This window comes from Macrobrachium nipponense, chromosome 42, assembly GCF_015104395.2.
Source record: "Macrobrachium nipponense isolate FS-2020 chromosome 42, ASM1510439v2, whole genome shotgun sequence".
NCBI classification, from domain to species: Eukaryota; Metazoa; Arthropoda; class Malacostraca; order Decapoda; family Palaemonidae; genus Macrobrachium; species Macrobrachium nipponense.
In genome coordinates this window covers 51,076,600-51,090,642 of record NC_061103.1, presented here as the reverse complement: position 1 = coordinate 51,090,642, position 14,043 = coordinate 51,076,600, and the positions used below count along the sequence as shown (strand labels likewise).

The window sequence follows — 14,043 nt, the reverse complement described above, 5'->3', positions numbered from 1 at the left end:
CAAAATACGGTACCGGCTATTTTTTTTTTTTTTTTTTTTTTTTTTTGTAAATAGGTAGATAGCCGATAAAAAAAATAAAAAATTGCTTGACATTGGATACAGCAGTTATCAAATCAAGCTTGTCTACTATGTCTTTGAAAATTACCAACTATTCCCTACATCTTGTTAATCTGATTGTGACCTATAAAGTAGATTATAATTTCTTAGGACACATATTTTGGGAGTTAGACTAATAATCGAAGTGTTTTTGTATTTATTAACATATTTTGTTGGTTTGTTCATTATGACAATTATCAGTGGAGAGGATTCAGAGTTCATAAAGGTGTACTGCTTTGCTTGTATTTAAATTTTTGTCATTGTTGCCAGAGGTATAGCCTTCGTTACGTATAGCCAATCATCCATCGAGAAAGAGGGAAGAAATGCTGTCATAAGTTACGTAACGAGTGCGTTCGAAACCTTATCTCTGAGTAAGTTGGCCCGTCTTCAAAAAAAGTCACTTTTACATTATAAGTACCAAATTTATTTAACCTACGTAATGCAGAATACAGTCAAAATTTATGTGTAGATATAATGTGTATTCTGAATAAGCGTTATATCTATGAAATGCATATATAAAAAGTTATTGCCAAAAAACCGTGTTACAGAAGCCCTGAATCTCATAGTAGTGCAACTGCTTTGAGGTTTTCCTCCTGTTACACCTTTCTAACCTTTTTTATCAATTTCCCTTTTAGAGCTGAATGACATATAGTTCCCAGCGCTTGGCCTTTGATCTAAATTCTGTATTTTATTCCATTCTGTTCATTTCGAAAACGGGGTTGTTGAGAATTGTCAAAATAACTACTATCGTCTTCAAAGGAAGAGATTGATTGACTCACCAGACAAATCCAGTACAACTTGGTAGACAAACCTCAACTTCTGAAGTACACAGACTCAATAAGTTGGTAAAAATAGTTAACGAACGACGATAATTCCGGAACTCCACTGAGAACTGACTTCATGATTTTTCAGATATAATGAACGACTCGTTTGTCTGGAAGATGACAAACAGATAGATAGCTGCTTGGCTCTGAGTGGCTAAATGGCTGGTTTTCTGTCTCTATAGAAGATCGGTTTGAGAATTCTGTCGACGACATGCAGAGTGAAGTCAAACTTCCAATAAGACGTGGCTGCTGGCGGCGTTGTGCTTCAAGGACCCATTTTATTTGTTTTCTTCTTCTTTTTAGGTGAGCTTAGAAGAATCTTAAATTCATTTAAGCTTGCCGTTTATCCATCTGTTTGACCTCTAAGCACCATTCCCAACTCGGGGCCAAGGCAGATTTCGGGGGTGCCAAGGAAAATGTCTAGGAAATGAAAGTGGACTACTGCATCCTGGATAGGAGGTCTCATAGATTGTTGTCTGTGTAGTTGAATTAGGTTTTCACATTTTATATCACAATTTATTTTCAATTTTATCGGCCCTTTTGGGGACAAACACGGCTCATGATGACTGAACATTTTCATATCTTACTGAGAGCAAACAGCGAATAGGATCTCCTTCTCCCATCCACTTCCTTATGCAGGGCAACTTTTCTGAATCATGCAAAGACAACTCCGATGTTAAGCCAACCTTTAATCTAGAGGAGTTATAACAGTCGGGAGTCACACTCGGCTCCTCTTCAGGTTAATGTACTACGTCTAAGGAAACGGGTGAGGAAGTTGGGGAGATAAGAAAGAGAAGGAAAAACGAATAGAACGTCACGAACTGGCCGTTTCCTCTTTCAACAGCTTTGATGAGGCTAGTTCTTCTGATCGACACGAGAGGTCAATTAGAAATGTCCGACAATAGCCCTCTGATGAACGGGAAATCATCTGGTAAATCATAAACTGGAATCAGCATGAAATGTTGAGAGAGACATTTCGCCCGAGAAATGTCAAATGGCAGAATGTGTTGTCATTAAAGTGACCCCGACTATGAACGTGAATGATGGTCGTTATAAACTTGACAGTTTCAAAACATCTGATGTTTTGAAAGCAGATAACCTTACCAATATTAGCGCCTCAGTGGCGTGGTCGGTATGGTCTTGGCCTCCCATGTCGGTAGCGAGAGTTCGATTCTCGGGCATTTCAATGAGGCGTCAGATAGAAGTTTACTCTCGACGTGGTTCGGAAGTCACGTCAAGCCGTTGGTCCCGTTGCTGAATAACCAACGTCAAAGCACCATACAACATCTTACCAATATCAGTCAAAGATTAATTGGCTGGTTTGGCGTGATTTTGGTGTAGGGCATAATTTTCACTGTTGTCTATTTTCTCACTGACGGCTTAACTACATTTCTTGATTTAATTTCACCTGCAGAGGAGCCTAGCGTGGCTCAGAACTGTTTGTGATTTATTTACATCAAACGAAACCCAAAAAGTGACTTTGTATTTGTACTTTAATTCAGAGACGGTGTCATTTTCCCGTATTTTTTCATCGTCATCGTAAGAGTGATAAAGCCTCTCTAACTGACCTTGGCCCTTTAGGTGGCACCGAGTTGCTGTTGCATGCTGAAGAACCCTTAGCTCACATTTCAGCTTAAAAGATATTGACTAACAAAATTATGATCACACTCGGACTGTTGAATCTTTAAATAAATAGACCTTGTATAAAACAAATCCCTCTAATACATGTACTGCTTTTTTCTGTTCTTGAAAGGTATTTCTTCTGGTTATCTAGAGACAAGACCATAATAGTTCAAAGAAACCCATTTCTACAACTGAATTTGGAGGTGGGACTACTTTTGCTCGTCAATGCCTCTCTAAATAGTTAGTCCACAAAAGGAATGGCTGCTAAGGGCGCCTTTGATTCAGTTTCCCAATGAGGTGACAAAAAGGACAAGAAAGCTATATGCCCCTTTGCTAACTTTTGATAAGTGTTCAAAACCAATATACTATTTATGTAATCATTAATCATTCCAACTACAGATATGAAGGATTCTGATTGTTCGGAAAAATCATCTTGAATAGAGCAGTGACGGTTCTCAGATGAGAAAGCTTTGCGATTGCAATGAGAACCCGTTAGAAGTTTTTCCTTCGCGCCGAGGAGGTGGAAGGAATGAAGGAAGCTGTTGGGTGGAAGACTTCTCTGAAGAAAGGAAAACGAACGTAGTACAAAATAGTTCGATATAAAACGAACAGCGAGGAGGAGGAGAGAGCTAAAAAGCGATGCCTAACGAAACACGGTAGCGATAGTGAAACGAAGCCTCACCACTGAAAGGGTTCTTTAATCGCATACAGACGACGGCATTTGCCGAGTTCTTGATAATCTCCCGATGGCCTCATAATGGGATTCCATTACTCTGCCCTTCCGTTTCCCTGCTGTGGAGGAGGAGGAGGAGGACCTTTGTCAAAGAAACCATGAAAGTTATGAGTGCTTTGTTTAGAATGAGGTCGTCTGATCCAGTGTTCATATCATATACTATATTGGATTGACCTGTAGAAGAGCAGCCAGCCCCCCCCCCCCCCCCCCCAGCAGGATGTCGTGCAATTGGAACTTCAGAAGTTTAAGTGACGAAGGTGCAATGCATCGCTATACCGTAATTCTATTCTCCCTGCATTGCTATACATTCTTATCTATTTATTAATTATATTACTTTATCAAGTGAGATCCCCTCTGTATGTATTTCCCTTTGCCTGCTCTTCTTCCTAATGAACACCTTAATATTCTTTCGAAGTTTGAATTTCAAGTCAAAGGCCCCTTTGGTGGGCTTGGTCTGGATGATAATAATGATAAGAATAATATTAGTAGTAATAACAATAATAATAATATTGAAAGATATTGCTCCATCAACTGCATTCAACTTTCAGTAATACTTGTTTGAAAGAGGGTCTCCTTCCAGTAAATAATAATAAAACTTTCTTATGACTACGTTCGTTCACTTGTATCACCTTGGACCTAATTGTGTTTTGTTTTCAGTTTCGGTGATGTATAGGTAGATGCTTCTAGAGCATGTCGCCCGTCTGGAAGATTCCTGAGGTAGTACTCATTATATGGTCCTGATGAGCTTTTGTCTGTGAAGCCGAGGACTGCGACTCCTCGGCTACTCAGCGCTCAAGAAAAGGCAGAGTTGGAGGGGTTGGAAAGCGAGAGTAAGGGATCCAGGAAATAAAGGAGATGAAATACAACGACCTAAAGGGGGAACTGGAGAGAAAGAAAAAAAAAAAGGGGGGGGGGTGGGGGGAAGAAACCGGAGTTGCACAACAAATGATACGGAGAGTGGACGTTGGTCAGGCTGTGAAAAAGGATTGGGAATTGAGGTTAGTAAAAGTCTGAACAGGCTGTACTGTAGGGGGGGAGGCGGTTGCTGGAGGGTCGCTGCAAACACCCATTAGTAGGTACACCTACAGTGCACCCTGAAGGAACTATGTATACCTACCTCCCTGCAGCTGTAGGCATTACTGAAGGTGTTTTGCAGCGTCCCTTCGGCCTCAAGCTGCAACCCCTTTCATTCCTTTTATTGTACCTCCTTTCACGTTCTGCTTTGAGGTTTTCCTCTTGTGACACCTTTCAAACCTTTTCTCCGTCAATTTTCCTTTCAGCTTTCAGCGCTGAATGACCTCATAGGTCTCAGCTCTTGGCCTAAATTCTATATGCTATTCTATTCTACCTCCCTGCGGTGTTGCCGAGATACCTTCTCCTAACTAGACGTCTTTCCGGTATTCAACATCCACGGAGTCGAGCCCCCAGGGAAGTACCGTAAAATATCGTGACATTCCGATGACTCATCAACCATGCTCACTGGGCGTAACGCCTGATCTGCTCCACAGGGTCGTCCCAGAAATTCCCAGCAACAGGATCTGTCGCTTCGCCATGAGATATATAGAGTCCTAAATTCATACAATACAGTGAAGCATTATATTATCAATATAGACTCACACATGTATGATACAGTCTCCTCGTTGCGCCACTGTAGGTATATACAAAGGAAAAAGATCAGAATGATTATCAAAATACATTATGAGCCAATAAAGAACTGTTATCTCTCTCTCTCTCTCTCTCTCTCTCTCTCTCTCTCTCAGAATTCTGTGTACTTCCAACCCGCTTCATTCTTCGTCAGCTGACCTTGGAACATTTCTAGAGGCTTTGTGCAATCTGGAAATCTGGAACATTTCATTATCTTCCTCGATGGGGGCAAGTTTTCCCATGATCATTGTTTATTTACTTTATATACTGGTCGCTCGTAGAGTGGCTAGTGTCTTGCATGCCACTCAGATATCATAAGTTCGCGCCTCCCCCGGGCCAATGGAAAATCACAGGCTCTGTATCATGATCGGTTACCGCCGCGGTGTAGGGTCTGCGGTGGGAGCTTGAAACCAACGTGTTCTTTGGAAGCTTGAATTTCAAGTCAATGGCCCAAATGAAAGCAATCGAGTTTTCTGTATGAGCCGTGGCCCATGAGGCTTTCAGACACGGCCCAGTGGTGGCCTGTCTTATAGTGTTGCCAGATGTACGTTCGTGGATAACTTTAACCATAAATATAATAAATTACAGACTACTGTGGCTAGAGGGCTGTAATCTGGTATGTTTGTTGACTGGAGGGTGGATGATTAACAGACCAATTTGCAGCCCTCTAGCCTCGGTAGTTTTTTTTAGATCTGAGGGTGGACAGAAAGCGTGCGAACAGACAAAGCGCAAAGCCGCCACAATAGTTTTCTTTTACAGAAAACTAAAAAAATTTGGGGCTTATCGCCAATCTTCGAAGAAAGGCAAAATACGAAGTCAACATGGGTGACGTCAGTGACTGTCAATAACATGACGACATATTGACAGGCTACAGGCTGCGCTTTGTGCTTCCTGGGAATGTTGACAGCGTCCAGGATGGGAACCACCTCCACGCAATTTTAAGTAGAAATCCACAAAATGTGTTATATTTCATATTCAATACTATTGTTTTTAATGACTGACTTTTACCAAATACCTTCACGTGCATAGCAAAACTACTGGGAAGATCTCATTTAGAAAGTCCCCAAAATAGTAGATACAGGTCTCAGATGAGACTTATTCGCCAGAGTATTATCAGTATAGTTTGACCGATTAATTTATGAAACATAAGCTGTCATGCCGAGCACTGGGCCACTTTCGCCCATTGAGCTCTCGCAAGACAGTGAAATAGATCAGATAAGCGAGTAAAAAAAAAAAAAAGTGATTCTCAAACGTCTAAAAGTGGAACTGGGATAAAACCCAGTTAGAGAGGTTGGACAGCAAGATTGAATAAATGAAGCGGGAAAGGAGGTAAAGTGAAAGGCTAAAATGTGGGTGCAGCTAGGCGCTGAAGCGACGCTGCACGCACTTAATGATGCCTACAGTGAACCAAGTGACGAGCACTGTCGACACTTTCCCCAGCCCCATGGGGATCTGTACAGTTTGGTTCCACTACTCATCCAAATCTGTTTCCCAGTGTTGCGGATTTAAGTGTTGAAATAAAAAGCATTTATTTATTTCATTCTGATATGCCCACACTGAGTGCGCCTCGCACTGTAGGCATGACTTAAGATTCTTTGCAGCGTCCCTTCGGCACCTACCTGCATCCCCTTTCAATTCTCTTACTATACCTTCGTTCATAGTCTTTCCTCCATCTTACTCTCTACCTCTCTTAACAATTGTTTCGTAGTGCAGCCCGGAGGTTTTCCTTCTCTTGTAACTTTCAAACCTTTTTTACTGCCAGTTTCCGTTTCAGCGCTGAACGACCTCATAGGCTCCAGCGGTTGGCCTTTGGCCCCGTTTCCGTTTTCTAACTATTCCAAGATATGTGGCGATGTCATGGAGCGTGTCCGTCTCAAAAACAACCACTTTATGATTGCCAAGGGGTCTTCTACGCCATCTAATATTGTACGACTCAGGTTGATTATTGTACACTGGGGCTTCTGATCTGTAAATGCCACAAATCATGATGATTATCACAGTGCAGTCGGAACTCAAGAATTTCAAGGGAGGAAGTCTTCCTTGCATTTTAATACGTTTTTTTATTTGTGTATTGTTTTTCTTTTTCAGTAAGAGACTTCTTCTTCTGTTTCCCTTTGCCCCTTTTCCTACTGGTGAGCGCCATGTTCTTTTGGAAGCTTGAATTTCAAGTCAGTGGTCCCTTTGGTGGGCTTGTTCCATATGAATAGGGTTCATCTACCTGACTAATATGATAATACTACTAATAATACTGGAAGTGATAGTGACCATGAGGACATGGTCTTCATGTGCAAATGCCAGCCCTTGACTGTTGATTTTTCTGAATGGTTGTCTCATATAACGTCACCTGCCCTTAAACATCCTGGATAAATGAATCCCATTCAAGGAGTTTGGCGTCACCTTAGAATATGGGTGCACTGTAGGCATTACTTTGTTCTTTGCAGAGTCCCATATATCGCCCCTAGCTGAAACTCCTTTCATTCCTTTTACTGTACCTCCGTTCATATTCTCTTCCTTCCATCTGACTTTCCACCCTCCCTGTCAGTTGTTTCACAGTGCAACTGTGAGGTTTTCCTCCTGTTACACCTTTCAAACCTTTTTACTGACTATCAATTTCCCTTTCAGCGCTGAATGACCTCATAGGTCCCAGCGCTTGCCTTCTGACCTCAAATCTATCTTCCTCTCCACAGCATTTTTCCAGGTAGGCGAAGTTGCTCCTTCGGAAGGGGTCATGTAGATGTAAGATATGACTCTCAGTGAGTTCTCTCATTCTCATTGTAGGGTACTATAGTAGATTCACATCAACCGTGCATCTGATGTCTCGCCAGTCCCTTACAACGCTCCTGATTGGCTGTTGATAAGCCAGTCACAGGGTTGGAAACTCTCAGTCTCCAGCCCTGTGATTGACATATCAACAGCCAATCAGGAGCGTCGTAAGGGACTGGCCTAGACATCAGATGCACGGTTGATGTGAATCAGCCTTCAGAGTAGAGGTTGGTGGTGTCCTCCCTGTGTGCTGCTGGTTGCTGGTGTTCAGTGTTCCACCTCTGGTGGAGCTTTTTCTCATCTCTCTCTCTCTTGGCTTCTGTAGAATAGAATATAGAATTTAGACCAAAGGCAAAGCGCTGGGGCCTATGAGGTCATTCAGCGCTGAAACGGAAATTGAAAGTCAAAAGGTTTCAGAGACGTAACAGGAGGAAAAGTTCAAAGCAGTTGCGCTATGAAACAATTGTGAGGAGAGGGTTGAGGAAAGTATGATGGAAGAAAGAGAATATAAACGGAGGTTACAGTAAAAGGAACGAGAGGGGTTGCTGCTAGGAGCTGAAGGGACTCGGCAAAGAACCTCAAGTCATGCTTACAGTGTACCACGTGATGTACACTGACGGCACTACCCTCAAAGGGGTTCAACTTCGTTATGAATTCTGCAGTTGATCAATGAGAGGGTGTAATAATCGAGTGGGCCTTTCGACTTCCCGTCCTTTACTTGATATAGATATGAAAATAAGTTTACAGAAGAGATCTGTCATTAATACGAGCTTTCCTTGACAAACTTACTATCATATTTTTATATCGGTCTGCTCAGTAAAAACACTAGATGTCGAAAGGCCTCGCAGCAGCAGTAGTAGTCCTTTTGTTTCCAACTTTCCTTACTCGGATTTTGGCATCATTTATATATTCATCACGTTCCATACTTTCGTGAGTGTGATACAAAAGGCACACTTACGGTTTACATCTGATATATATACATATATATATCATATATATATATATATATATATATATATATATATTATATATATATATATATATATATATATATATATATATATATATATATATATATATATATATATATATTGTGTGTGTGCGTGTGTGTGTGTGTGTGTGTGTGTGTGTGATTGAAAGCAACAGTAACCTCTCATTCAAATTTAAAAACGAGTATTACACCCAATCTTGAAACAATCTTGCCCAATGTGCTACCATTGCATCAGCGTACTGTATATGTAGACAGAGCCTTATCAGCCATCTATAAAATGAGAGGGGAAAATGGGTTGGCGTGATACTTGAATATTCGGCATCATATTGAGTTGCGAGTGTTCTTCACGTGAGGTCTTCAGAGGCACGAAAGAGTTACGCACAGAGACCAAAATTCAGAAGAACGCTGCCTCAAAGTCATGGGATATTTTGTTGGGAGATTTCGTGCTTCAACTATATAGACCCCCGCAGTGCTCAGTAGGCATTACTTAACGGTCTTTGCAGCGTCCATTCGGTCCCTACCTGCAACCCTCTTCATTCCTTTTGCTGTACCTCCGTTCATATCCTCTTTCTCCCGTTTGACTTTCCACCCTTTCCTAGCAATTGCTTTGAGGTTTGCCTCCTGTGACGTCCTTCAGACCTTTTGACTGTCAATTTCCCTTTCCAGCGCTGAATGACCTCATAGTCTCAGCGCGCGACCTTCGGCCTAAATTCTACGTTCCACTGCACAAGAAGTATATCCCGGGGTGTGGGTGTTCGTGAGTGTGTCCCCCATCGTTGTAGATACGAGCATCTTTTAAAATAAATGGAACGGAGCCTAAAAACCAAAGAGGCTTGATAGGCCTATACTAGATTCACATCAACCGTGCATTTGATGTCTAGGCCAGTCCCTTACGACGCTCCTGATTGGCTGTTGATATCGTAGGGCTGGAAACTCTTAGTCTTAGTGGTTGGTATGGTATTAGCGTCCCACCTCGGTGGTCGCGGGTTCGATTCTCGGCCATTCCATTGATGAGTGAGAGATGTGTATTTCTGGTGATAGAAGTTCACTCTCGACGTGGTTCGGAAGTCACGTAAAGCCGTTGGTCCCGTTGCTGAATAACCACTGGTTCCATGCAACGTAAAAGCACCATACAAACAAACAAACAAATAAAAAACAAACAAACACATGGGTAGGTTCTATGTTCCACCTCCCCTGAGGGATTCATCTTTCAGGAGAGGTGGAACATACATCCTGCCTATGTGAACTCTCTCGAGAGACTAAGAGTTTCCAGCCCTGTGATTGGCTTATCATCACCCAATCAGGAGTGTCGTAAGGGACTGGCCTAGACATGAGATACACGGTTGATGTGAATCTACTATAGCAGCTATATTTCACCCAGAATTGAGAAACACTAGCAGTTGTCTTCAAGCTTTTTGAGGTCATGGCCTACTTTTGATATCTCCAAATACCAATGGCCCACTACTTCAGATTTAGAATAGAAATTGATAAGTCAGAATACAACATACATATAGTTCCTGGAACTGGAATTTTATTACCTGTTATTACCATAAATTCAAAATAGAGATTTTCATAAATTCAATATACAAATATGCTCATAATCTTTTCATGACCATATTTATGATCTAAAAATTAACTAGTGAACAATTATTTGGATAGAATAAGAAAATGAATGTGTATTTATTTCCATATTGATATAGTATATACTGTTTATTTATAATTATATGTCCGGATAAAAGAAAATCTACTTTTATTTTTATTTTTATATATTTTTTAACTTTAAATTCCACAATTTTTTTGTCCGTGGCCCACCTGATAATTAGCCAGTGGGCCATGGCCTACTGTTTGAAAACCACTGCACTAGAGCTAAACACACGCAAACGTATATGATACAAAATCGTGTGCCATTCATTCATGTACTATGCATAAAATACCTCGACAGGTTCTATTTTCAATGTGAAATGAGAAACATTCAGTCTAAAACACGAACACTTACTACCAGACAAAATCATGTGCTGTTAAATCCCTCTGCACGTGAACGATATCATGAGGTCGCAGGCGACGTCATCATCCAATTCAGGGGCATAGATAGATAGGACCTGATCGAAGTCACCCTCCCTCCTCCCCCTCGTGTCACTGTATACTATTCTATCGTCATCTCGTCGTGCAAAGTTGTTCAGTACTAAGTGTCCTGAGGGTAGCAACAGATATCGGCAACGTCCGCAACACTTTGCTTTAAAACGTGGAGGAATGGAATACTACAGAGTTTAGGCCTTTAACGCTGGGACCTATGAGGTCATTCAGCGTGGAAGGGGAACTGAGTAGAAAGTTTGAGAAATGTAACAGCAGGAAAACCTCAAAGCAGTTGTACCGTAAATCCGTTGTCAGGAGGGTGGCAAATTAGTTGGAAGAGAGAGAATATGAACTGGAGATACGGTAAAAGCTGAAAAGAGCTTCAAGTAATTCCTACAGTGCACCGCGTGAGGTGCACTGACGGCACTACTCCTCTACGGGACTCAAAGCAATGTTTAAAATAACCAGACGTATCTTTTACAGTAACGGCGCTCATTTCTGATGCGTCAGTTCGTTTGGGTCTAAAGCCGTAATATGTTATGCCGGGGCTTCCAAAGCAAAGAAAGTGTTCCATTGTTGAGGAAATCTTCAGAAGAAAAGAATCCACGTGGCAGTGCATAACTAAGTTCTGTACAATCTTTGAGACATATTTGATGACAGGGAAACCTTATTAGTTGTCTTATTTTCAGTCGGATTCTGATGTCCCTGGGAATCTATCAGTCTGCAGGAATGCAATTGAGTCTTGTGAGGAAAGACAAAGTCAGTTTTGGTAATGAAGTTCCATTAACAATGATTACTCCTCCCCCCACCTCCAATTCCCACGGGCCCCTCTCTCAGACCCACTCATCTTTAATTGTGGAGAATAGGATAGAGTTTAGGCCAAAGGCCAAGCACTGGGACCTACGAAGTCATTCAGCGCTGGAAAGGAAATTGAGAGTAGGCAAGAAGGTTTGGAAAGTGTAACAGGAGGAAAACCTCCAAGCAATTGCATCATGAAATATGAGTTAGGAGGAAATGGATAGCAAGATGGAAAAGAGAAAATATGAAAGGAGGTGCAGTAAAAGGAATGACAGGGGTTGCAGCTAGTGGCCGAAAGGGGACTGCAAAGACCTTTAGTCCTGTGTACAGTGCACCCCGTGAGGTGCACTGACGGTACTCAACTCCTACGGGGAATCTTTCATTGTGATTTCATCTTTAAAAAAAAAAAGAATGTCTGCCTTTCTGTACCATTACTTATCTAGTGATGATCGTCCCACACAGAAATACTTAGGACGTGATGAAGGAGGCCAACGCGACCCTATTGCTTTCTCTAGCATCCACTTCGATATAAAAGACAAAAGGCGACTATAAGGAATCATTAAGATCCCATTATTTAAACACTCACCAATAGCTGGTCCGCTGGTAGTTGTGGTTAGTGTTGTGGTATAACACTCAGATGTCGCGGGTTCGCGTCTTTCCCAGGGCCATGAAAAATCACTGGCTCTGTATCATGATCAGTTACTGCTGCAGTGTGGGGAGGTCTTCAGCAGTGGGAGGTTGAAACCAACATCTTTAGGAAGCTTGAATGTCAAGTCAGTGGCTCCTTTGGTGGGGTTGTTCCGTGTGAAGAGGTTTCATCTTCTGAAACAATAATAATGATGATAAATAATAATATAGATTTGTTGGTCTCCCTCGCCTTGCAGCAAATAGTTTTCATCATGCATCTCCCTCCTCAAAAGAGGGGGGATGTCTTTTGAACTCGTCAGAACACGCAAATTTCCTTCGTGTTTTTCGAAGATGAAGGTGCAATAAGACCAGGTGAAGCGAGGGAAAGCTACCTCAGGGATTGTGACTCACAAAAATTGCGCTTCTCAACAGGCCCTGAAGACGTAGAGTGTGAGATGGGCCGCCCGCACGTACGTAGGAGCAAGGGGGGTTGAGGGGCGACACATGCCCACCAGTCCCACCACCCCCCCCCCCAACCCCCACCCCGCCTGAAATCCTGTGACCACAGGTTACAGTTCCTTTTCCAATGAACAGTGATTATCTTGAAAACACTATATTACATTTAACGACATCACTTGGTTTTTCTTCCATCCTACACTACATTCTTTCAGTTGAAGTAAATTGGAGGTATCCTTTTTATATTGTATAAGATTTGGATGCAGTATATAACTGCGCTATTCTTTCAAGAAATGTTTGATTTCAGTTGAACAGTTCTCTATGGATGGAACTATTGATAAAAAAAGGTCAGTGTAACGTTCTGTATTTTTATTTATTGCATCTTCCTCCACTTAAATTATTGGTATCACAATTCCACTGTATATATATATATATATATATATATATATATATATATATATAGTAGATATGTAATATATATTTATATATCTATATATATATATATATATATAATATATATTATATATATATCAATTCAAGCTACAAATGTCCTTTAATATCTAAATTCACTTTACCTCCCAAATGATATATTTTCATATATGTACCGAAGGGAATTTTTTAGTTGATATAATTTCGTCCCCCCATGGGATCGAACCACCGTCCAAGTGGACGGGGACGAAATCAGGACAGTCAGTGACGCTATCCAATCAGCCAACAGAGACGCTATATATATAGTATATATATATATATATATATATATATATATATATATATATATATATATATATAAAATTTCCCTCCCCACCCCCCCCCCCCTTGTAAAATATGCTGCGGGCGCTCAAGGAGAGAGAGGAATTTTTGCTAAGATGCTAATCGGTTTTCTTTTATTATAAAAATGACAATATCTGTATATACAATATTATATACAATTAGTCAATAGCGCTAACATTTGGCAAATTTATGATCATATGTGAACACAAATGAAATGTCATGACATTCAAGTACTACAATTATGTACAAAATCATCACAACAAATGTTACCGCAAGGTGCTCAAAAAGTAGCAATATATTAAGCACAAAGCACAAAGGCTAATTTTAGTAGGAATGACTAAGAATGCAGTAACACTTCTGCATAAATTTGATAAGTAAAGTGTCTTTAAATAGTGCAATTTCGGAGAGAGAAGAGAGAGAGAGAGAGAATCTTCTCGCAAGGTAAATAAAACTCTCCTCTTTAAACTGCGCGTGAAAAAAAGTCGAGATGACCAAAGAGTCCAGCTGACTTTAATTACTTTTTATAGATCCTCCTCACCAGAGCAGCAGAAGTAATAGGCTTCAGTTGCGAGAGAGGGGGTAGGGAGGGGGAGGGCGGGGGTAGGGTCCATCGATGGGTGAGCCTACCGGAGGAGAGAGAGGTG

At 41.2% G+C, this 14,043-nt stretch overlaps 2 protein-coding genes across 3 annotated transcripts in view; both read left to right on the top strand.

Moving 5' to 3' along the window:
- LOC135213379 (protein FAM200B-like) overlaps positions 1-1,244 on the top strand; it is a 9,707-nt gene extending 8,463 nt beyond the window's left edge. Inside the window, exon 2 of the mRNA XM_064247356.1 lies at positions 1,224-1,244. Within this exon, the coding sequence (XP_064103426.1) occupies positions 1,224-1,244 (21 nt within the window). The remainder of the gene's footprint in view (positions 1-1,223) is intronic.
- Positions 1-14,043, top strand: part of LOC135213207 (cyclin-I-like) — a 364,491-nt gene that overhangs the window by 87,163 nt on the left and 263,285 nt on the right. The window lies entirely within an intron of this gene.